The 23,954-nt window shown below is 48.8% G+C and overlaps 1 protein-coding gene across 8 annotated transcripts in view; it reads right to left on the minus strand.

The window, feature by feature from the left end:
- CFAP45 (cilia and flagella associated protein 45) overlaps positions 1-14,374 on the minus strand; it is a 29,280-nt gene extending 14,906 nt beyond the window's left edge. For 3 of the 8 annotated variants that reach the window (XR_015161237.1, XR_015161238.1, XM_086393537.1), the window contains exons 1-6: positions 14,284-14,374; positions 8,527-8,652; positions 5,551-5,687; positions 3,157-3,301; positions 2,659-2,829; positions 1,296-1,474 (exon numbers count right to left, since the gene is read on the minus strand). Coding sequence is in view for 5 of the 8 variants with exons in the window: in XM_086393537.1 (XP_086249663.1) it covers positions 1,296-1,474; positions 2,659-2,829; positions 3,157-3,301; positions 5,551-5,687; positions 8,527-8,652; positions 14,284-14,286 (761 nt within the window). In the remaining 3 variants the exon portion in view is untranslated. Of the gene's footprint in view, positions 1-1,295; positions 1,475-1,997; positions 2,027-2,658; positions 2,830-3,156; positions 3,302-5,550; positions 5,688-8,526; positions 8,698-14,283 lie in introns of those variants that run through there. The other 5 variants (XR_015161239.1, XM_086393538.1, XM_086393540.1 and 2 more) reach the window with 4 other exon arrangements.
- Positions 14,375-23,954: the final 9,580 nt, after the last annotated feature.

Below are 23,954 nucleotides of genomic sequence, written 5' to 3' on the forward strand. Positions count from 1 at the left end.
TCGTGACTCCAAATGAAATACACTAGAGCAACGAGCAGAAAGAGTTACATGGAATCAGGTTTAGACCCAGTATAAGGACCAGGTCAAATCATTAGAGCTGCCTAAGAAGGCAGGGATTTCCCCTTCATTGGAATTGTTCATGCAAAAGACGAAGAGCCATTTAGCCATGAAATGAACTTTTCATGGGAGCCTACTGTATGGACCAGTACCTGCTAGCAGTACACAGATGAATGGCCCAAGAGAACAGAATACACATGGGGAGACAGAGCTGCCACTCAGTGTGGTACAAGGACTGTTTATAGGGGTAATTCTTGCATTATATGGTTGGCATTCTAAATCTGGGACACTATGATTCTATAATTTATCTGCTTTGGGACTTGTCCTCTCCTGCAAACTGGAGGGGATTGAATTTATTCATCCTAACTTGTATTAGGCATTTACTACAGTCCAAACATTCTGGTAGGTCAGAAGCCAAAGAAACAAGACAGGGACCCTGCCCTCAGTGAGCATACAGCCTGGTGAGGGTCAGGGAGCCACAGCGCAAAGAGGGGCGTGGCAGACCACTAACACAGTGTAGGGGGCCCAGAGCAGGGAGGCTCAAAGCTCGCCCAGTGGAGTCAGGGAAGTTTCTCAGGGGAGGGGATAGCAAGGCCACATTATGAAGGAAGAGAGAGCATTTTCCGGGGTGGGAGAGGAAAAAAAGAAAGAGAGGGTATTCAAAGCCGAGGGAACAACAAAAAATAATGAGCTTATATGAAGACCTGGCATGCTAGGGGACATGAAGGAAAGCCTCCTAGAATGGATGGCAAGAAATGATACAAAATGAGGGTGAATAAGGGCCATATTGTGAAACACCTGTTGTGATCTTAGAAACAAGCTTTAAGACGTTCTACAGTTGTTTGGGGTTGGACATGTACACACCGCTGTGTTTAAAATGGATACCCAACAAGGACCTCCCATATAGCACATGGAACTCTGCTGAGTGTGGTGTGGCAGCCTGGATGCAAGGAGAGTTTAGGGGAGAATGGATACATGTATATGTATGACTGAGTCCCTTCGTGGTTCACCTGAAACTATCACAACATTGTTTGTTAATTGGCTATACTTCAATACACAATAAAAATTTAAAAAAAAAAAAAGTTCTGTGGCTTTCTGAATCATTCCATAAAAGTTTTGTGATAATAACAAAGGATTATAATGACCATTTCTCATGTCCTTCTTCTCTGAAAGGCTATATGGACCTAAAGACACATGGAAAAGACTTAAAGAGGGAAATGTCAAAACCACCTCTTTACCGGATTCTCTCCTCTCTCCTCTTTCTGTCTAGCTCCTCCTGCCTTTGAACAGATTTCTGCCGCTCCACCTCCATCATCTGATCCAACCGCTTCTCCTCTGCATCCAGTTCTTTTTGGATCAGCTGCTTCTCCAGAATTTGGGCATCCCGGATGGCATGGCACTTGGCATTGAGGATGATCTGGAGAGTGGAATTGAACTTGTGGTACTAGGTCTGGGAGTAAGGATGGGGATGGTTGCGGGGAGTGGAGTGATGTACCACAGGGATGTGGAAACTGGAGTGGGGAGAAATGGGAGCAGAATCCCATTAAGAGTGCTCACAAGCCCAGAAAAGCAATAGCATCTTTCAGGGCATTGGGTCTAGTGTTTGCGGTAGAGGTGGGAGGTCATGGATCACTCTTGGGAATAAGATGAAAGCTATGGGTCTTCTCCATAAAATTCACTTACATCTATACACACAAAGTTTCCATAAAACTTTAGAAGTTCATGGTCCCCTTAGGGACCCCTGAACCTCAAATGAAGACCCACCCCCATTCTACTCTTTAGGAAAATAAACATTATTGCAGAGGCCAAGCCACTAGATTTTTAAGCTAAAAGAGCCCAACCTGACACATAAGGAGATGAAAAAATCACAAGCAATCAATAAGAGCTGTGGAGTAAAAGCTTTGGAAAATAAAAGGAAGCATTAAAGAGAGAAGATTTACCTGAGAAACAGAAACTCTGGATGAAGAGGCTGGGGAGTCAGCATTTTTCATTTGGCCAGGAAGTGAACGACATGCAAATGAGTAACACAATGGAATTCAAATGAGCCTCTGGTCTTTATGCTCTGGCTAAAGGAAGCACTTTGAGCACAACAAAAACAACCCCATTGTCTGCACCATCGTATGTGGCCAGAATTGAACTAGCAGGATAAAGATACAACAGGTATTTTTCAACCCGCAGTTCGCAAAGTATCTCCTGTATATTAGCATATTTCATCCTAATAATGCTGCTTAGTAGTTTCGCCACCCTCATTTCACAAACAAAGAAAGTTTGGCTCAGTGAGCGCAAGTGACTTGCTGAAGGTCACACAGCAGGCACTCCGTAGGTGCAGCTCTCCCCGACCCAATCTACTCCATTCGCCTGCCAAGGCCAGCCCCTCGCCTTTCAACCCTGCACCCCATCTCTAGCCCATGCTTTCAGGCGTGTGAATAACAGAGAAGAGGAGGGAGGGATTCCCTGGTGGGCCCGTGCTCAGGACTCTGTACTTCCACTGCACACGGCATGAATTCAGTCCCCGGTCAGAGAACTAAGATCCTGCACACTGAGACGCAAGGTCAAAAGAGAGAGAGAGATGAGTGGAGGGAAGGAGAATGGAGAGCCCACCTTTTTCATATCCTTCAGCTCTTCCTCCTGCTCCATCCGCAGCTGGTTGGCTCTCTGCAGAAGGTTCTGGGCCCTCTCCTTGGCTACCTCCTCCAGGTCGCTGAGCTTCCTGTTGTTCCTCCAAACCATTTCCTTTTGTTTCATGATCTTCTTGCGTGTGGTCACCGTGTCCTACGGGAGCCACGCTGGAATCAGCGGGGACTTACTCCAGTGCTCCGTGCCCTGGGCACTAGCTTGGCTGCTGTGGGTGACCTCAGATGAGTTTCACATCACCCCATCACACTGTCATAGCCCAGAGGTTTCCCAGCCTGGTGTCCTCACCCCTCCCCTGGCCCCACAGTTGCTCCCACCAGATCTTTATTCTGTAACACATCTCTAGCACTTTCACACCTTACTTCAGGGTCCCCTAACTAAAGCTCCCAGTCTTGTGGGAGGCCGGCCTCTCCCCAGCCCTTCTCTTCAACCCCCACTCTGCAAAGATAGGGTGGGGGTAGGTACCACAATGGCTTCCTTCTCCTTCTTGAAGGCCTGCTCCCTGGCCTCGAGCTCTTCTTTGGTTAGGACGTGGGATGCCCATTTGATCCGCTCAAACTCCTCAGGGCTCATGATAAGGGACTGCCCGGAAGGGTCCTTGGTGGGAATGCTGACACAAAGAATGAATAAAATTAGGCAGGGGGTGTGCGGTGGGGGCCGGGGTGGGGGAGCTCTTAGCACTACTCTGCAGGCTGCTCTGCTCTCTACCCCACCCCCATCACTGCCCATCCTGCCTCAGAGAATCAGGCAGGAGAGACAGCGGAATGGGTCCACTGGGAAGAAGCGGTCTCAGGCAAGGTTAGAGTAGCATTACCGGCTTAAAAAAGGAACATTTTTAAGGACTTTGTCTAAAAGGTCCAGGTCACACGTTACCTCCTCTGCACCCACCCCCATGTACGCATACACACCCACCTCCTCCCCTCCGCTGTCCCTGCCTGTGTTGTGGGCAACATCTGTTTGCCTTGCTAGATCACAAGCTCCTGCAGGATTCAGGCTCTGTCGTAACCCCATGGGCAGCCCGGTCTCTGGCCCAGCACTCACTGGGCACAGAGTGAGGACTCAAAATAAAGCTGCCGCGTTGAACTTTTAAAACAGATGATTCCTCAAGAATGACATAAAAAGGGCAAGGGCACGCCCAGCGAGGATGAAGTGGAGGCCAGTGAGAAACGAAACCACCCCTGTGCCTCCAGCCCAGAGGGAAGCTTTGAACCCTAAATATTAATTAAAATCAACAATAGCCAGAGACATGTCTACAGACTTTTCTAGCTGCCCAACGCATTCAACAAACCAATAGGTAATTATAATGATTACAAACAGATGACATACATTGGAGATGGAGCAGAGGAGTGGGCATAAAGCTGCTTCTGGGTGAGGCGTCTAACAGGCACATGGCAAACAGACGCAGATGGTCTGAGGCAGGAAGTAAAACCTCATCCCGTAAAACCGGCTGGGGAGAGGTGTCCAGGAGGTGGACACATGAGTAAGTGCCCTTGAGGCTTAGCCAAGACCTTGTGTTCCCCTGGGTGCTATGGCCCCAAACAGCCTGTGATCTGGAGTGACCAGGAATGATGTGAATCTGAGACAGCATCTCGAGCTGTTCTCAGAACCCTGACAAGTTACCCGAGACTTCACCTCCAACGTGTTTTTAGGACTGGACCAGTCCAAGAAGGAGCCCTTGGGACTTCTCTGGTCGTCCAGTGATTAAGAATCTGCTTTGGCTTAGTAACAACCTAGAGGGATGGGATGGGGAGGGAGGTGAGAGGGATGTTTAAGTGGGAGAGGCCATGCGTAAACCTATAGCTGATTCATGTGGATGTTTGGTAGAAACCAATGCAATACTGTAAAGCAATTATCCTTCAATTAACAATAAGTTAAAAAAAAAAAAAAGACTCTGCCTTGCAATGCAGGGGACGCTGGTTCATTCCCTGGCTGGGAACTATGATCCCACATTTGGCAGAGCAACTAAGCCAGCACACCACAACTACTGAGCCTGCGCACGCTGGAACCTGACATCCCTCAGGACTCAAGGAAGATCCCGTGCGCCCCTACTAACACCCGACACAGCTAATACACAAATAAATAAAGAGAAGGAGCCCTTTCTTGGGCCACAAGCGTGTCTGCAGGGCTGCTACCGCATCTGGTCCTTCAACACCAGAGCTGACCAGACGATGCTCTTGGATCTGTGGACCAGCCGTGCCTCCCCAGATCGCGACACAGGATGCATCTTCTGGGAATTCAAGTTTTTAGTGAGTGGAGCCATAGTTGGAAGAACAGTTTAGAGAATGGAGCACCAGCAGAAGAGCTAAACCTCTGAGTGACAGGGTTGGCTCCCTTCATGTGACTGAGCTGGGCCTAACCCCACATAAGGGGCCCAAGCAAGGGAGCTGCTCCAGTCAGGAAGCCGTGCTGAGCTAATCCCAAAGGAACCCCAGAGCTTTGGGGAATTTCCTCTTCTGGCCTCAGAGCCTGGGAAGAAGCCCTGGGACTAATTAGGCATCTGGTCAGTTTTTCCTTTGCTTCAGATTCTGGATTTGGCCAGAAGGAAGTGACTCATCTGGACATTTCCCCGACCAAGTGCACTATTCAGGGCTCAGAAGGGACCCCCCTCCCCAAGCATCTACCCTCTACCAGCCCCATAGAACCCACAGTAGCCAGTAGCTGGGAATCAAGGGCAGTGGCAGTAATAGATACAAGGCGGGGACAAGCAGGTCAAAATGGAGAAGAAACGAGAACCAAGAAACCAAAGGCAGGAAATGGATAGGAAAGAGGTGGGGTCCACAGTGACAGGACGAGACCAGGTGGGCTCCCCGTCCCCCCACACAGGTCCTCACAGAAGGGCTCCGTGCCCTGGGTACTCACATTAGCTCCCGGACCATGTCCCGGGTGATGAGCTGGATGGTCTCCGGCTTGTGGTCCAAGCCCAGCGCCGTGAGAGTTTTCCGAATGGCATGCTTATCTCGGAGCAGCACGATGGGGCTGTCACTCCGGGTCAGGGGCTGGGGGGTAAGGAAGGGCAGCTTAGAAGCTGGTCACCCCACTTCTTGCTGGTTAGCGGAGGGTGGCATCTGCACCCCATCCAGCGTCAGGGGAAATCAGCTGGAGCCCAGACTGCAGGAGCACCCAGAGTAGCCAGGGCACTGAGCAAGCAGCGTGGCGGCCAGATGTGCTCTGTACCGACCAGCTCTTCTGAAAGCAAGGCTTCTCTATAACTCGTGCAGATACTCCCAGAGGGATGGAGGCCCAGGGAGAGGTTTGCTAGTGTGTGTCCATTCCTAACCTGAAACCATCAGGAATGAAAATTTGGGGTCTCTTCGTTCTTCTCCCCCCATCATTTACAAAAGAAAAACTAATTCGCTCTCCTGGACCACATCGAGGGTCTTTAGCATACAGTTCCTTAGGGACACATTCAATCTATGATATTTGTTATTTTTAATTCTTTCTAATTCATTTACTTTGATTCCCCCCGAAAAAAAGCCCTATGGGGTAAGTTAGAAATATGGCCCGGTGGATCTGCCCTTAAATCTAATATGGTGAGGCAGTCAGTGAGTTAGAATTCAGCAAAGAAAACACAAATTAGATACATGAGTTTTTTTCAACTTTCTGACCGTGAAGGAGTTAGATAACAAGAAAATGAAATCATTTGTTTCAGGGAATTGTTAACACAGGAGAGGATTTCACTTATCAGGAACACAGTGTCTGCGATCCTGAGTGGAGGCAGGGCACGGCTCAGGTGGAGGTCCGTCCAGTCTGGAGGCCGGCTCTGTGCACACCCGTTCCCGGAATGCTGCTGCCACCTGGTGCCCATCTCTGCCTCCCAGCGGCTCAACTCAGTCAGGTCACAGGCCGCTTCTGCCCTCTGCTGACGGCTGGGAGGCTTCCGAGACTCTGGTCCAACAATAAGCCCAAAAGACTGAACCAGGAATAGGCTGTGTGTCAGCCGCCCTCTCTGGCAAGCCGGCAGGACTAAATCTGGAGAAGTCGGCCATTTCCAAACCTGTCTTCACTTTAGCTAGAAGAGTCCCCATGGACTCAAGACAAATAAACAACATGAGTGTAAGCGAAATTGAATTGCTTTGATTCTTTCCCTTGTCAATAGGAAACAGCTTCTAAAGGCAGAAAGACACCCATCTGGAACAATCTGGAAAGTCCTTTTTAATTCACAATGAGAAGAATGAAGGGTAAGTGTAGACATCAAAAAGACCCTGATGCTGGGAAAGATTGAGGGCAGGAGGAGGAGGCAACAGAGGATGAGATGGTTGGATGGCATCACTGACTCAATGGACATGAGTCTGAGCAAACGCCCGGAGATAGTAAGGGACAAGGAAGCCTGGTGTGCTGCAGTCCGTGGGGTCACAAAGAATTGGACATAACTTAGCAACTGAACTGCAACAAAGGGGAGACATCACCTCTTCTCTCCCTGGTCCACCTGCAGCCAGTGGTGTTCACGCCAGTGCTTAAACCACTACTGGTGTCTTTCTTCTTTTTCCCTCTCCTCTACTTTTTTCTCTCTTTTTTCTCCCTTCCAGTTGTATTGGGACAAAGTTGACCTACTGTTTCAGTTCAGTTCAGTCGCTCAGTCGTGTCCGACTCTTTGAGACCCCATGAATCGCAGCACGCCAGGCCTCCCTATCCATCACCAACTCCTGGAGTTCACTCAAACTCCTGTCCATTGAGTCAGTGATGCCATCCAGCCATCTCATCCTCTGTCGTCCCCTTCTCCTCCTGCCCCCAATCCCTCCCAACATCAGGGTCTTTTCCAATGAGTCAACTCTTCGCATGAGGTAGCCAAAGTATTGGAGTTTCAGCTTTAGCATCAGTCCTTCCAAAGAACATCCAGGACTGATCTCCTTTAGGATGGAGTGGTTGGATCTCCTTGCAGTCCAAGGGACTCTCAAGAGTCTTCTCCAACACCACAGTTCAAAAGCATCAATTCTTCAGCGCTCAGCTTTCTTTACAGTCCATCTCTCACATCCATACATGACCACTGGAAAAACCATAGCCTTGACTAGACGACCCTACTGTTTAGGTTTAAGGTATAGCATAACTATTTGATTTGCCATCATGAAGTGATAATCATAGTAAGTTTAAAGAACAACCATCATCTCATATCAATACAAAATTTTAAAAAAACAGACAAAATTTTTCTGTGCTGAGAACTCTTAGGATTTACTCTCTTAACGACTCCACTGTCCCTTTTCTTTCTCAATCTCTCACCGTTCTTCTCTCTACATCTCATTCTCTTTCTCTCCTCCCTTCCCACCTTCTGAATGTCATGTGTAACCAAGATCACTCCAAGTAACTCTCTGGCTCTCCTTCTCTAGTCATCAGCCTCTTAGACTGGCTGATATTTGCAAATAAATATTTACTTGCTCGTTTTCCAAAGCAAAGTAATTGTTTCAGCTGAGCAACTGGGAAAGAAGGATGATTTGTGTTCTACTCTGCGCTATTCTTGGATGGAGGGGGGATTATGTTGAACAACAATTATGTTGTTCTATATCTGCAAGCCTGGGCCACTGGCACTCAAATGTTTCCATCACAGGGCGTTCTCTGAGCAAAGAGCAGACACTGAGGGTTCAGCAGTTGAGCCTCCCTTCAGCATTATAACAGATCTTCAAATGGTGCACAGATGTAAAGATCTCAAGGGCAGAGGAAGCCAGGTGGCCTGTTTACATGGGCCCCACAGAGTGTCTGAGCTTGTCCACTGGAGCCGCAGAAACCCCCACTGCCCTCAGTCTGAGAGTTCCCTGGGAGAGGGAGTGACCTGTCCAGAGCTAGCTTTGTTCAGGTCACAAAGCTCCTGGTGACAGCTCCCTGGAGGGACTGAGGCACGGTTACCTTGATAGCTCCAAAAAGGCTCTCATCCACCTCGGAGCTCAGGGCTTTGGTCCGATAGCGAGGCCTATTCCTTGACCTGTTGGAAGCAGTAGAGGCAGAGCTCAGCACGCCAGCTGTGCTTAATGGCTGCAGGGAGAGGCAGAAATTTGGGCTCATCAGTACCGACCGCCATCTGCACCCCGGGCAAGGTAGACGCTTCGCCAGCCCATGCTGAGGGAAGGTTGGGTGGGTGTATGGGAAAGCACCTGGGTAAATCCTGAAACACAGGAGACGCCCTACAGGAGCAGTGGCTTCCCTGGACACCAGCCCAGCAAGAAGGAGGACTTCTGAGGTTTCTGAGCTGAAGAAGTCCAAGCCCTTGCACAGCAGGGAAGGAAAGCGGGCAGGAGGATGATTCAGTGTCAGCCCAGTTCTCGTTTCCCGCAAGCAGTCTCTTGTGAGGCCACATGGGCTGTCCTCTCCAGAAAGGCAGTGTCGTCACCTCCAACCTCGTCATGTGAACACCAAGCCCCCTTCACAGCTGATGCTACCATCTGACCTCCTCCATGTCCCCACCATCTCACAAGGTTACGGTAGGGACCCGAGGACAGTAACGCTGAAAAGCCGGCAGGTGCCTGATAAACTTTGGTGGCTGAACGACTACCAGCTACAATCAGGCAAACAGGTCCACCCTGAAGCTGTGTCCACCACGAGGCTCTTTCACTCTCAGGACTGCTTGAATGTGCGTGTGCGTGCGGGCATGCTCAGACACTTCACTCATATTGGATTCTTTGCGACCCCATGGACTGTAGCCCGCCAGGCTACACTCGATTTTCCTGGCAAGAATACTGGAGTGGGTTGCCATGCCCTCCTCCAGGGGAACCTCCTGACCCAGTGATCGAACCCACGTCTCCCGCATTGCAGACAGATTCTTTACCACTGAGCCACTGGGGGAACCCCTTGAACACGCATGAGTCAGTTTTTAGCCATCCAGTACTCTTCTAGGTTGGATCCTTGTCTCTCCCATCTAATGAGCTGAAAGAGACAGGGATCATCTCTGAGCGTAGAAGCTGAAAACATCAGACAGCTGCCTTCCAAGCCTGGGCAAAGGACCTAGGTGAGCCATCAGATCCCCCAAGCCTGACAATGAATAGGGAACTAGTGATGTAAGAGGGGAACATGGAAACCCCTTCTGACAAAGGCAGCAGTGGCAGTCACTCCCTGTGTCTGGGGCAATGCTGATAAGGGCGCCAGGAGCAGCTGCCACGATAAAGTGCCAGCCCCGGGGGTGGCATCAAGGGTCTTTGCCAGGCCAGTGCCGGGTTGTGATCTGAGCCTCAGTTCTGGCTGCAGTTCCTGTGTGTTTTCATTTTCCAAGCCTAGCTGCCCAGCCTTGGCGTGAACTCTGTGCACTCTCCAAAATCCTCTCCATACATTCCCTTCTCCCTAAATTGGAGTTCTGGCTCTGTTGTTTATAACCAAGAACCCTGACTAACACAACCTCCATTCCCCAAGGTCAGTCCCACTTCAGCTCAGCCTAAAGAGAAGTCTGTCTCCAGGGGGCGGTTTCTGTGAGGACTGTGGGACAACTCCAGGGTTACCCTAAATCTCATTCTGGAGGAGCCCCCATCTCCTGCAGTTCTCGGAGATGGAAGACCCTGGTGCAAAGGGCTGGACGCGTCAGGTCGACCAACCCTGGGAATGAGCAGCCATCAGGGGGACAGGGTGAACAGGGAAATGACCGTGAATTCCAGGTCACTAAACACTGGGCGATATGTTTTGAATGCTCTCTCTAATCCGCCATGACCACAGAGAACTCCCTGCAGCACCTGTTCCACCTGTGGCAGGTTTTCGCACCAAATCGGGCAATTATTCTCTGGCTGGCTCCATTCCACACAACAAGCATGGCTGTGTGTGCCCTTCCCTCCCAGCCTGGCACAGTCAGCAGAAGGGTCACAGAGGGCGCCTTGCTTTACAGCCTCTGTCAGCCCCAATACAGCAGAGCAGAAAAGCTTTAATTCATGAAAGGTAAATACAGGAGCCCCAAGGATGCCTAATAACAGACTCTGAAGGGTTATTACATGGAGAGTGGGGAGCAACAACTCCCCTTTCCACCAAAAATAGAATAAGAAGGAATGACTAGAATCCACAACAGGTGGGACTGAGGCAAAGCTTAAGGAATAACCTGAAATGATGAGGGCATTGGATCACAAGAGATGGTGTCAGTTCCAAGGGGAAAGGTGCAGAGTCTGGATGTAGCAGGACCTCGATATGCATTTGCTGAAGAACGAATGAATGAAACCAAGCAAGATGACCTCTTGGGGTCTGCAGACCAGACTGAGACAGAAGCCTTTCCAGAATACACCACCACTCCACATTTTCCACATCACGTATGTGGTCTGCGCTGGGGAAAATAACGTACATGAAAAGGCTTTGGAGCACAGATGGAAAGCATTATTGTTGTTTTGCGTTTGTTTTCCTGCTTCTTTCCAAGGGCTCCTGCAGCCTTCCCCTCAGGCTCGGGTGCCCACCAGACTGTAGGATCCTCCAGCGCTGGGACTGTGTCACTTCCCTCCTACGCCCTTGGCACCCAGGTCAAGAGGAAGTCACACAAGAAATACTCGACTGCCTGAGCCTCGAAGTCAGAACAGAGGAAGGAAAACAGATGATGACCACAGAAAAGCAGCCGCTTGGCAGAGCAGAAGGAAGCGTTGAGCTCTGGGGTTGGGTGGCTGAGAAACCTCACTGGGGAAATGCTGACTTTGAAGCCACAAGCCTTACACCAGGGTTAGAATAACCAGTTTTGCCAAAAGCAACAAGAAGGATTAGGGAGGTCACTGTGTAAAAGTACTAGAAAAAATGAAGGAACAAGCAGAAATGGAAAGTTAGATCCCTCTGGGCCAGAGGCAGTAGCCAAGAGGTTCTTCCAGGAGGTGAAGGGCTGGTTTTATTTCTTGCATGACTTAACAAATTATAAATATCCCCAAGAAGCTGAGCTGTGCCTAGAGTGTTCATCTTCCTTGAGGGAAAGCATCTCTGGTAGGAAAGGAAAGACCTTTGAGCGGACAAGGATGATTGGGGAAGAAGAGGATTGGGACAGAAAAAGATGCCAGCCCTAACCTTTATATTTTCCTTTTGGTGACCTAGCTGATGCCTTATCTCTTCAAATAGCATCCCATCCTATGTCTGTAAGAATTCAGCCCCTGCTGGGGGCTCCAGGAGAGATTCTGATGCAGAAAGATTAACTGGTTAACCAGAATACGATTTTCACATCATTATAAACGCAGGGTGATCTCCTTAATGTATCAAGTTTAAAAGAAAGTAGATTATATGAAATATGCAAGTATTGCCGTAAAAACGCTCCTATGAAACCGAAATGTGTCACTGAAAGAAGTTCACAAAATGTTTAACAGTAATTTCAGGTGAGCATTAGCATCTTAAGGTATTTCTCATTTTGAATAATGATCTGCATTGAAAAGGTAACTCTCTTTATGGCTGAGATAGGGGAAGGGGGCACTATTTTTACAAAACAAAGCAGTGGACCTGGTGCCCTGACTCTGAACACAGAGAGTGCAGCCCTTAAAAAGCTACAGTGCCAGATGTCCTGAGATCTGGGATGTTCAGCTCAATTCCAGCAAGACAGAGCTGGATCGGGGCTGGAACAGAGCGGCGTGGAGTTTCCCTGGTGTAACTGTAACACCTGGCAACTGAACAAAGACGAAGACCTGTCCTTTCCCGGGTGTGCTCTCCACTCAGGGACCTAGTTTCTTTCACACATAGGTTCACCACCGGCTTCACGCTCTTGACCTGATTCTACCTCCTTTTCTGTAGACTTTGGTTACGAAGAAGGTGGGGATGCCCATGTACCAGGCATCTTGCCTTTCACTCAGGTCCTCCCTCTCCTCAAATACAACCAGGTTGGCCATCTGTGGGGTACCATTTGAAGATGACATCCTACTCAACACTGAGGCCCTGTCCCTCCTTCTGGGGGATGTTATTTATTATTTTTGTAAGGGTCCTAGTGGTGTGCCTAATTGTGACCCTGTCTCCCCACTCCTCCAAACAGCCTGAAAAGCTAGTAAGTAGCATCACACACACACCCCTAGCCTGCCAAAGGTCAGAGATCACTAACTTGACCCACTACTTCTCAAAGGTGCCCATATGCCCTGTCCTCTCCAAGGGACTTCAGAAGGGCTCAGTCAACAAACCAAAGCCCCACTCTGAGTGGCCCTTGGATGGGGAATCCCTGATCTGGGTGAGCTGAAGCCCACAAGTCTAAACAGGTGCAACTCACTGATTCATTTGACTTGGAGATAAGACATTTTCGAAAGAGGCGAAAAAGGGAACTAACACTTCCTGTGAGCCCTTAGATGCCAAGTGCAATGCTAGGACCTCACAGACATAGCACCGGGCCCACAAACCTACGTGCAAAAGAGACACTAGATCCCCGGGTGGAGATAAATATGGAGATCCAGGGATAAATATGCACCATAAAAAGCATAAGTGAAAGGAGACCCCTGCTGCAACATTGCAGAGAGTCCTCAGAAGTTGGGAACTGCTCTCCTCCAGAGATTTGTTGATTTTATCATTAACAAAGCTCTTCTAGAAACTCCAACTTGGGGACCCTGAATTTGAACCACACTTAGTCCCAGAAAAGCAGAGTGACCTCTGAGCATGAAGTGTGTCCACAAGTACACTGAAGGAGCTACCTTTGCCATAGGGTGTGCACCCAGAAATTCTAAGGTTATTTCCAGTAACCCAAGGCTCCAACACCTACCCTCTGCCCCACCTCACTTATCCCTTAGGGACCACACCATCCTCCCTGGATCCCAGACACTACTTTCTTTCCTTCTCCCAGGCATGCTGTCCTTCCAAACCCTCATGTCATCCTGTCCACCCCAGGGAACTGCAGGCCTGCTAGACCAGTCTCAATCCCTCAACTGGGGTCTCCTGCATTGCAGGTGGATTCTTTACCAACTGAACTATCAGGGAAGCCCCAATCCCTTTCCAGGGACTTTCAAATCTGGTACCCTATTCATTCATTCACTTATTCGTTTGCAAATGTTTGTTGAGTACCTATGAGTGACCCAGACCCCCAATAACAAGAGAAAACTGGGGTTCGGGGACATTAGGTGACTTACATATTGTGGCACTACTAGTCAGACATGGTGCCCTGACTTTGCACACAGAGTGCAGCCCTTTCAAAACTGCAGTGCCACGTGTCCTGAGATCCTGAGTGTTCAGCTCAAATCCATCAAGACAGAGCTGGAACGCAGCTGGAACAGGGTGGGCACAGGGCAGTGTGGAGTTTCCCTGACTTAACTGTGACACCTGTCAACTGAACAAAGACGAAGGCTTGTCCTTTTCCTGGGTGTGCTCTCCACCCGGGCATCTGGTGTCTCTTTTGCACATAGGTCCATATAGGCAGAACATAACCTGTTATCTGGCCTCCTCACCAGTGGTTTTTCCACATCACATCCCACAATCCACAGCCAGATGGGAGGGGGATGAGGATTGGGACAGCACTTTTCCAGCTCCTCGGCTCAGCCCCAGATTACATTTTCAGTCGCGATCGATCCCACTCCTTATTTCTCTCTTGGATCCCCCTCCGGACTTCCCTAACCTCTTCTAGGGCTGTCATCCCTGTTCCTGGACCTTCTGACCCCCATACCCAACTTCTTTTCCCCCCGCAGATCCTCATTTTCCCCGCCCAGAACCCCAACACAATTGAAAACACGTGAGGTCCCCATCCGAGGTTCTCCACACCCGGGACCTCACCATCTCAGCCGCACGCCCCAGCTCGGCGCCTCCACCGCGTCTGCAGCCCACAGCACCACTTCCGCTCAGGGTGTTGACGCGTTACCATAGTAACCAAGAACGCGCGCTCCTGGGTCCAGGCCCCGCCCCCGGCCCGGCCCGGCCCCGCCTCTCCGTTCCAGTTTGGCGGAGGGGCGAGCGCAGTGGCTTCAGGAATCCGCGCCTCTCTCTGCCTGTGTCCATTCCCGCCGGCGCTGAAGCAGGGAACCCTCTCTCTGAAAGAATGACCCTCTCTGGAGCGCCCCGCTCTTCTTCACTTTGCTTTGATTGAACTCTTAGGTCAAGATCCAAATTGTCAAGGGCCTAGCATGGGTCCGGGTCTAACTGCTGCCAGCCCCTCCAGGAGCCAAGCCAAGGTTCACGATTTTCCCCCTACTCCCCATTTAGGTTACCATGGTTACCGTTGCCCCAGTGTGAGGAGCCAAGCCAAACCCTGGTTAGAATTTAGTCTGCAGAGAAGCAAGCAGGATCCCCCGAAACAACTTTCAAAACAGCAGTCTGGTTTGACCAAAGAAAGGACTTCCAGCAGTGAGGATATGTATGTAGTTTAAGGAGCAGTTCCTTAAAATGTTGACTTCACACCTCCAGCTCAGAATTACCTGGGAGAGTTTATTCAAAATAAAATGTAGATTCTACCAGACTATCTGAAATCGAAATCTATGGACCTGGCTCTAGGGAACGCACCTTTTAACGCTTCCCGGTTTGTATGTACTATTCTGGAAAGCTTTTTGGGAGTTTTACGATTTTCGCAGTTTGGTTTGGCACCTCTGCCTCCCAATCTGCCTGCAATGCAGGAGACCCCTGTTCGTTTCCTGGGTCGGGAAGATTACCTGGAGATGGAAACAGCAACCCACTCCAGTATTCTTGCCTAGAGAATCCCATGGACAGAGGAGTCTGACAGGCTACAGTGCATAGGGTCGCAAGAGTCGGACAGGATTTAGAGACTAAACTCTACCCCCTCCCAACCTGCAGGGAGAAAACTGAACTGGTCCCCCCAGCCATACCTGCTCCAAGCCTCAAAAAAACCTTTCCACCCGACCAAGTACTGATAAACTGAACTCCTGGACCAAAAAGAAGCGGTAACTGCAGTCCTATGAGCCACTTCCCCACCCCTAGACATCTCTCCACAGTCCACCTTTCTGGAGTTTGCTCCACCCTGACTTTTGTGTTGCAGAGCCAGTCACTGCCTCCTGTGACACACTCGGGGCTGAAGGATTGGCCGTGGAGTTAGGGCTGCAGAGGGCTGTTTACAAGCTTCAGGGGAGTGGGGGAAGGGAAACCAGGTCACCCCCAGCTGTTTTAAAAGGACTCAACTCTGGCAAGCTTCACATTCCCTCCCCAGATTTCCCAGCCTTAGCTCCTTTGGGATCCTTCGGACAAATTGAGGGAGTGGGGTAGGCTGAAAGTGTTGGAGGTGAGATCAGAGGGAGGGGGAGACAAGAGTAGCTATCCTTCCAGGGACAGTCCTCCCAGCTCGAGGGGTGGGGGGGGAAGGGTTTGGGCTTTCCTACTACAGGCACCCTTCCTTCCCCAGCCTCTTCCCTGGAGCCCAGAGAGGAAGGAAGATGAAGTAAGCAGTCCCTTGAGGGCTGGATACTTCCTCTGCATTTTCCACCCAGTTCTCACAGCCCCATCTGTGTGGAGGGAATTATTATCCCCATCACCAAAGAGGAGACTAAGGCCAAGAGAGTTAACTGTCCGAACTCAAAAGTTCTCAACCCAGGCTGCCTCACTGAGGAAAAGGTGTGAGGTTGACTCAGGAAAAAGGGGGACGAAGGAATGCAGGGTAAAGGAATTGCATCCCAGGCTTTTGTCCCTGGTGGCTCAGACGGCAAAGAATCTACCTGAAATGCAGGAGATGCTGGTTGGATCCCTGGGTCGGGAAGATCCCCTGGAGAAATGGCAACCCACTCCAGTATTCTTGCCTGGAGAATCCCATGGACAGAGGAGCCTGGTGGGCTACAGTCCATGGGGTCACAAAGAGTCGGACACGACTGAAGCGACTTAGCATGAACGCAGCTTCAAAAGAAGGTTGAGGGAATTCCCTGGTATTCCAGTGATTAGGACTTGGAGTTTCCACCGAAGGGGCATGGGTTCGATTACTGGCCTGGGAACTAAGATCCTGCATGCCACACAGCCCAGTCAAAAAAAATTGCTTGAAATATGGACAGAGGATCTGAATCAATGTTTTTCCAGAGAAAACATACAACAGCCAACAGGTACATGGAAAGGTGCTCAATATGATATTGCAAGTCAAAACCACAATGAGACATCACCTCACACATGTTAGAATGCCTATTATCAAAGAGACAAGAGCTAGTAAAGCAATTATCCTTCAATAAAAAATAATTAATTAAGAAAAAAGACAAGAGACAATAAGTTTTGCTGGGGATGTAGAGAAAAGGGAATCCTTGTTCACTGTTGGTGGGAATGGAAATTGGTACAGCCTCTTTGGAAAACAGTATAGAGGTTCCTCAAATAATTAAAAATGGAACTACCATATGATCCAACAATTCCACTTATGAGTATTTATCCAAAGGAAATGAAAACACTGCTTAAAAGGATATATGAACCCCATGTTCACCACAGCAATAGCCAAGACACGGAAGCAACCTAAATATCCATCAATGTATAAAGAAAATATTGGGTGTGTATATATACAATGGAATATTATTCAACTGTTTTTTTTAAAAAGACTGAAATCTTGCTATTTGCAACAACATGGGTCATCCTTGAGGGCATCATGCTAAGTGAAATAAGTCAAATAGAGAAAAACAAATACAATATGGTATCACTTATATGTGGAATCTAAAATATAGAGAACTCATAGGTACAGAGAACAGACTGGTGACTGTCAGAGGCAGAACAGGGGGTAAAAAAATACAAACTTCCAGTTATAAGTCCTGGGACTTCATTGGCTGTTCAGTGGTCAAGACTCCACGTTTCCACAGCGGGGGGCATGGATTCCATCCCTGATTGGGGAACTAAGATCCCATTCACCATGCAGCATGGCCAAAAAACAATAAAAGTCCTGGAGATATAAGGTACAGCATGGTGTATATCGTTAGTAATAGTGTATATTTGAAAGTTGCAGATCTTAAAAGTTCTCATCCTAGGAAAAAAATTATAACTATACATGGTGATGAATTATTGTGGTGATAATCTCACGATAAATGCAAATACGGAATCACTGTAGTGTACTCCTGAAACTAATACAATGTTATATGTTAATTATATCTCAATAAAAGAAATTAATGGATTTATGAGACAAAAGTAATAAAAATGAACCATGAAATCAGTAAAAATTATTTTGAAACCAAGAAGCAAATTGAAACAAAAATTTTCAGATTATCAAAAAAGGTAATCCGATAAATGTTAGTCGCTCAGTTGTCCAACTCTTTGTGACCCCACGGACTGTGTAGCCCACCAGGCTCCTCTGTCCATGGGATTCTCCAGGCAAGAATACTGGAGTGGGTAGCCATTCTCTTCTCCAGGGAATCTTTCCAACCGAGGAATCAAACCTGGGTCTCCTCCATTGCAGGCAGATTCTTCACCTTCTGAGTCACCTGGGAAGCCCCAATTCAATAAGAAGAATAGAAAAAATTTTGAACAGAATAAACAAGTGCCTGGATTGTTTAATAATACAATTAACCAGAGGGGAAAATCACATGAATATATTGGTGAAATGTTAAATTTCTTGTTGGTTTGACATAAAAGATTGACACTGATGGTGACTGCATAAAATTCACATTAGTACACTAAAATGAGGTATGACAGTCTGGTCAGTGAGTGCCATCAACTCAAAGAATATTTAAGATGATGTACTGAACCATCCCCTCAAATCCTACAACTCATATAAGAAATTTCACAGATTTCTCAAATTTGACAGCAATCAAAAAACTGATACAACAAGAAACTGAAATGAATGAAACATTCCAATCTGTCAATAATAAAAGGGCTGATCAAAATCACGCCAGAGGAAAAACTGGTAGTTCTTGGCTGAGCTACCAGGGAAGCCCATTCTCTTTAAAAAGTAATATTAATACTATAAAGCCATTGACATGTGGAGAGACAAAAAATAAGCAGCCAAAAAAAGGTAAAGGCTTTTTTCACTTGTTTCAGGCAGCGAATTTGTTGACTTAAGTGTACCACGTGAGAATTGTGAGTTAAGTTTTACTGGGGGCAAAGTGAGGACTGCAGCCCAGGAGACAGCACCTCAGAGAGCTCCCAGAGACTGCTCCAAAGAGGAAAGGGGGAAGGTCATATGTATGTGATCTTGGTAAAGGAGGCAGACAGGCAATCAAGCCCGTTTATTTTTTTATTTTATTTTTTAACTTTACAATATTGTATTGGTTTTGCCATATATCAACATGAATCCACCACAGGTATACACGTTTATTTTTTAGAGAGGTTCTGAGAGTCTCCTGAAGCTTCTGCTCATCACAAGAAACAGTCGTCACTAAGAAGGATTGTAGTGTTTTTCTAGATAGGAGGAGATGGAAGAATTGGACTCAAGACCAATTTAGTCTACAGAGCTGTCCTGCCAGTTTTCCAGGAGCACAGAGGGCCTCATTTCTGTTCTCCGCCCTGAACTCCTTCAGGGGGGTGTTGAGGGTCAGTAGCTGCAGCGGCACGTGATTCAGTCCTTGCAGAGGTGGATGGTGGGCACCCATGGCAAGAGTCAATTTGTGGTTGAGAAATTCATACAGATCTTATGTTATTATTATGTATCTTATTCTTATGTATTCTTAACCTTATGTATCTTATTCTTCCAGATGTCATGATGCTTACAGTATTTGCCAGATTTTTTTTTAATGGATAATTTGTTGTGACTTACTATTCTAATTACGTGTTTGCTGCTGCTGCTAAGTCACTTCAGTCGTGTCCGACTCTGTGTGACTCCATAGACGGCAGCCCACCGGGCTCCCCCGACCCTGGGATTCTCCAGGCAAGAACACTGGAGTGGGTTGCCATTTCCTTCTCCAATGCATGAAAGTGAAAAGTGAAACTCGTAGCAACCCCATGGACTGCAGCCTACCAGGCTCCTCCGTCCATGAGATTTGCCAGGCAAGATTACTGGAGTGGGCTGCCATCACCTTCTCTGAATTAAGTGTTTACTCCTCTAATTAATTTTGTATCATTTTTCTTAGCAGGGGCTTCCCAGACTCCAGGCCTCACAAAACCCAGCAGTTCCGCCCCTGATAAGTAGGAGGCAACCTTTCCCTTCTCAGCAAAACTTGGCTCAAATGCCCAGCCATGTCCGATGGGACTTGGGCAGGGGCCCTTGCTCTCACCTCCCAGCCTCAGCTGCTCTGCCAGCTCCTCCCTCACTGCCCTCTTCCACCTTCTCCCCTGTGCCCTTCCTTTTCTTCCTCTCTTCTCTACTTGTTGTGCATCTTTGGGATTTCCCTCCTTCTACTCCGACCCCCAAGCTCTCTATTCACTCTCCTCCTCTGCTCTGCCCCCTCCAGCATTCTCACGCCCAGCAAGCTGAGGGGTGAGAACAATGGGGGACAGCTGGCTGCAGTCGCCTAAGGAAGAGGGCAGGTCCGGATTCTCTGCTCAACCCTAGCCCCACCTCTGGCTGCCTGACCCTTCCTACCAAGTCGCCACTCCCAGTGAAGTCTCAGAGTAAACCCTGGATTGTTGGCCAGGAGCCCAGAGCTGAGAGATTTGCTGGGTGCCTCAGGGCTGGGAGCAAAGCCCAAGGCCTGGGCTGACTCCCATAGCTCCTCCCCACCCCACAGGGCCTTGGGGTGCTGAGTTAGGCAGGCCCGATCCGGCTGGTCTCCTGAAATGCTCCCCATGTTGGCTGAAGCAAGAGGGATAAGAATTTTGACTCTCTGATGAATCAGCACATTTAAATGGGAGGAGCCTGGGAGACAGGACCCAGGGGAGCCATTTGGTTAAAATGAAAAGTCTGGCCTCTCAGTGGACCATGTCTCCTGCCTAAGAACATGAGAAAGGAGACTCTGATTCTTTCTCTGTCTCTTTGAAATGCATTTAGGAACCTGTACTTCTGAACACAGGGATCAGAGTTGCAGACCCTAGACATGGGATAGTGGGGAGCAGGGCCACACATGTCCAATGGGCAAAAAAGATGGGGCTTCTGCATTCCTGTAGAAGCTTTTGTGTTCAGTGGATGGAGTTGTGGGTTAGTGGGGGTCTGCTACACTCCTGTTCTCTCTGAAATCCTTCGCTATATGCACACATTCTGGCATTTCTCCAGGACCCCACTTCCCTCCTCTGGGCCTGCCTCCTATGGCAGCTTCTTCTCCATTCTTAGGGGTAACACCTGCCTGTGAAGGGAATTCTAGGAAGCCCACTCAGGTCTTGCTAAAGCAAAACTGTTTCCTAGGCTGTTGAGAGCCCACAGTTCTATCTAGGGCAGCCTGGAGGGAGCTCTCCCCATGACCCGTGCTTCTGAGGCAGCACAGTGAAGAAGGATAGGACTGACTAAGTTTTGGGAGCCAGACCAACAGAGTTTGACCCCAAGCACAGCCGCTTATAACTGAGAGGCCTTAGGTGACCTGCCCAACCACCGGAGTCTTGTTCCCTCATCTTTGAGATGGATAATAGCCCAGAAGAGAGGAGCTGTGAAGGGCAAACCAGGTTGAAACCTCAGTTTGCATACTGCCTGGTGGCTTTCTTCCCTTTCCCTTCCCACAAAGCAGGGGGATACTGGGGGAGGAGGGAATGCCTTTTGTCTTCAGTGTCGTATAAACATGACCAGGAATCAGACTGTAAATCCTCTAAGTTGCAAGGAAGCCTGAGAGATTGTTTCACAACCCCCTTCCTGGAATATTTGAACTCTCAAACTGCCCCAAGTCTTTCTAAAACAAAGTATGGCTTAAAACACAAATAAATACTTAAATGCATGAATTATTTTCCACCAGGAATTTACTGCCTTCCTGCTTTCTTCAAAACTCTTTTTCTCTTTCCCATTCTTAAAAACTGTAGAGCCTTCCTGCTACAGCCTGAGAGACCAGGCAAGGGACAGGGATAGGAGAGAGAGTTTGACAAGAAGAAATCTGGGGCCAAGGAGAAAGACTGTGAGCACCAAGGCAAGAGTGGGGTGCAGTGAAACTGGGGTAAGAAGATGGTTAGGGTGAGAATGGAAGTGAGAACTGCCGGGTGATGCCTGTAGCTGGTTGGAGTCCCTGGGTCTAGAAGAGGGGAGGGAAAGATGAGAGCGCACAGGCCAGTAGGGCAGTATCACCCTCTGATATTGGTGCCCTCCCCACTATGGGCGGAACAGTGCCAGAGAGAGCCTCATGCTGGTCATACCTCCCGATTCCCTTAACCTCCCTACCTGGCCTCCTTCCCCCTGGGCAGATAACTCTGAGGCCAAGAAGAAAGTCATCAATAAATCTGCAGCCTTCCCAACTTCAAAAATCTCATCTCCACCTTCCTGCCTGCCCCACGTTCTTGGGTCAGCATTGCCCTGGTGCCCTGGACACGCCTCCACATGCCTGGCACCGGCTTCTCCTCCTACGTGACCGGCACAGGCCTGGACTGGGTGGCGGACGCTGAGATAAGGCCAAGGGGGGAAAACCGCCAAAGCCAGGAAGTTACACAGCCTGGTTCCCCTGGCAACCCAGCCACAGTCGCCAAACAGTACAGGGTTGGGGGGTGGAGACAACTCCAGTTCAAGGCACAGCCAGAGCTGGCTCAGACCTCAATTTTCTTGTTGGAGAAACTTCTCTGTCTGAATCTCCTAGGACAGTGCCGCTGCCTAAGAATTACAGGGGGAGCCAGTTTAAAATGTAAATTCAGAGCACCACCCCCATAATCTTCACCGCAGATTCCTGGCCTAACAGGACTAACTAGAATTTGCATTTCCAACCAGTTAGAGGGTGGCATGCTTGGGGAAGATCCTGGATGGGGCCTGAGGCATTCCAACCATCCTGTGTGTCTGCTGGACTCTCCAGTCAGTCCCATCCCCAGGGATGCTTGACATGGGTATTTTCAACACCTGGTGAATGACCAGGAGTCCAAAGACCTGAATTCTAGTATATGCAGAACCAATTCAAAACCATGAACTTGGGATGAGCTCCCTTTGGGTCGGGTACTACTGTTTTGAGAACCAGGAGCCATCTAAAGACACTTGAGATGTGCTTTCTATTCTCAAAATCCCTGGGACCCTGGACCATCACTTACAGTCTCTAGGTTTCAGTTTCTCTCTTCTCCCCAAAAGGTATAAAAATATTCAAGCTTTCCCAAGTGGTGACAAGGCTTCCTGTCCCTGGAACTCATAGATATGGAAGTGCCTTGAAAGCACAACTCTCAGATATTGTCCTGGTGATTGTGGTAGCTTTTCTTGCTGGAGGGAAATGCTAGGCTGTCAGTGGGCTCCCAAAAAAATCAAGGAGCCTCGGGGACAGAAACCCCAAGTTACAGGATCAGGGGCTGGGCCTTGAGGCCTCTCCATTAGTTCCTTTTTATAGCTGCCAGTTCTGCCAGTTCTTCATTTGCCTTTGAGAGGTGGCTGCTGGAGAGTTGAACTTACTGCGCTCTTCCTAAGCCTGACCTCTCCCTTCCTCACTGTGGCCCCAGCCTCCACCCACAGAAAAACCACAGTTTGTGCTGGCTGCAAGTGGAATCCCTCCCCAGTGTCAGCCACCAAGCCAGGGAGCACGATCATGGGGTGAGCAGTTAACTTGGACTTCTTCTGCCACAAGTGTAAGTCCCAGTTCAGCCACCTGCTGGGTTCTGCAAGTTACTTTTATCCTCAGGTTCCCCATCTGTAAAATGGGAGAGAATAATATTCCATGTGTGTTCGTCGCTCAGTTGTGTCCGACTCTTTATGACCCCATGGACTTTAGCCCTCCAGGCTCTTCTGTTCATGGAATTCTCCAAGCAAGAAAACTGGAGTGGGTAGCCCTTCCCTTTACCAGGCGATCTTCCCAACACAGGGATCGAATCCAGGTCTCCTGCATTGCAGGCAGATTCTTTACCATCTGAGCCACCAGGGAAGTCCATAATATTTCGTGACCCAGACCCAGACACCATTAGCTTAGTGGCTGAAGCCAGAAGCCTGTCTTTCTGGCTCCCTCTCCCCCCTTCACTCTGTACAGAATACTAAACAATTTTGAAATCCAGTCTCTTCTTTCCATCTTCACTGGCCTTCCTTCCCCAGCTGCTCTCACTTCCGTCTGGACTGCTGTAGTAACCTCCTGGAGTCGATCTGCCTCACTCACTAGATAATTCCAGATAATCCTCTACCCTTCCTAGGTCATTCTCTACCCTGTAGCCTAAGGAATTTGGCTAAATTAAAATCCAACTCTCATCTCTTCATCCTCCTGCTTAAAATCCTTCAGTGTCTCCCCCTTGCCTTTAATGAAAGGTCCAAAATTATTCATTGACATTGAAGCCCCTCTGATATTGTGCATTTCTCAGCACCCACCCCTCCCACCTCTAAACATGCCCATTCTACTGTCTGGCCCTGCACATTCCCATCTCCAGCTCATGCCCATGCTGCAGCCTGGCTGAGAACACCACCCTCCCTATCACTACTGGCCTCTCCCTTATGCTTCTAATTATCCTTAAATCCTCAGTTCACACCTCACCTTCCAGAAATCTTCACTGATGTCCCTCCCCGTGAGGCTGTGCTAAGTCTCCTCCTCTGGCTT

This window comes from Bos grunniens, chromosome 3 (genome assembly GCF_055505025.1).
Source record: "Bos grunniens cultivar Pamir isolate PY7600 chromosome 3, Bosgru_T2T1.0, whole genome shotgun sequence".
Lineage (NCBI taxonomy): Eukaryota > Metazoa > Chordata > Mammalia > Artiodactyla > Bovidae > Bos > Bos grunniens.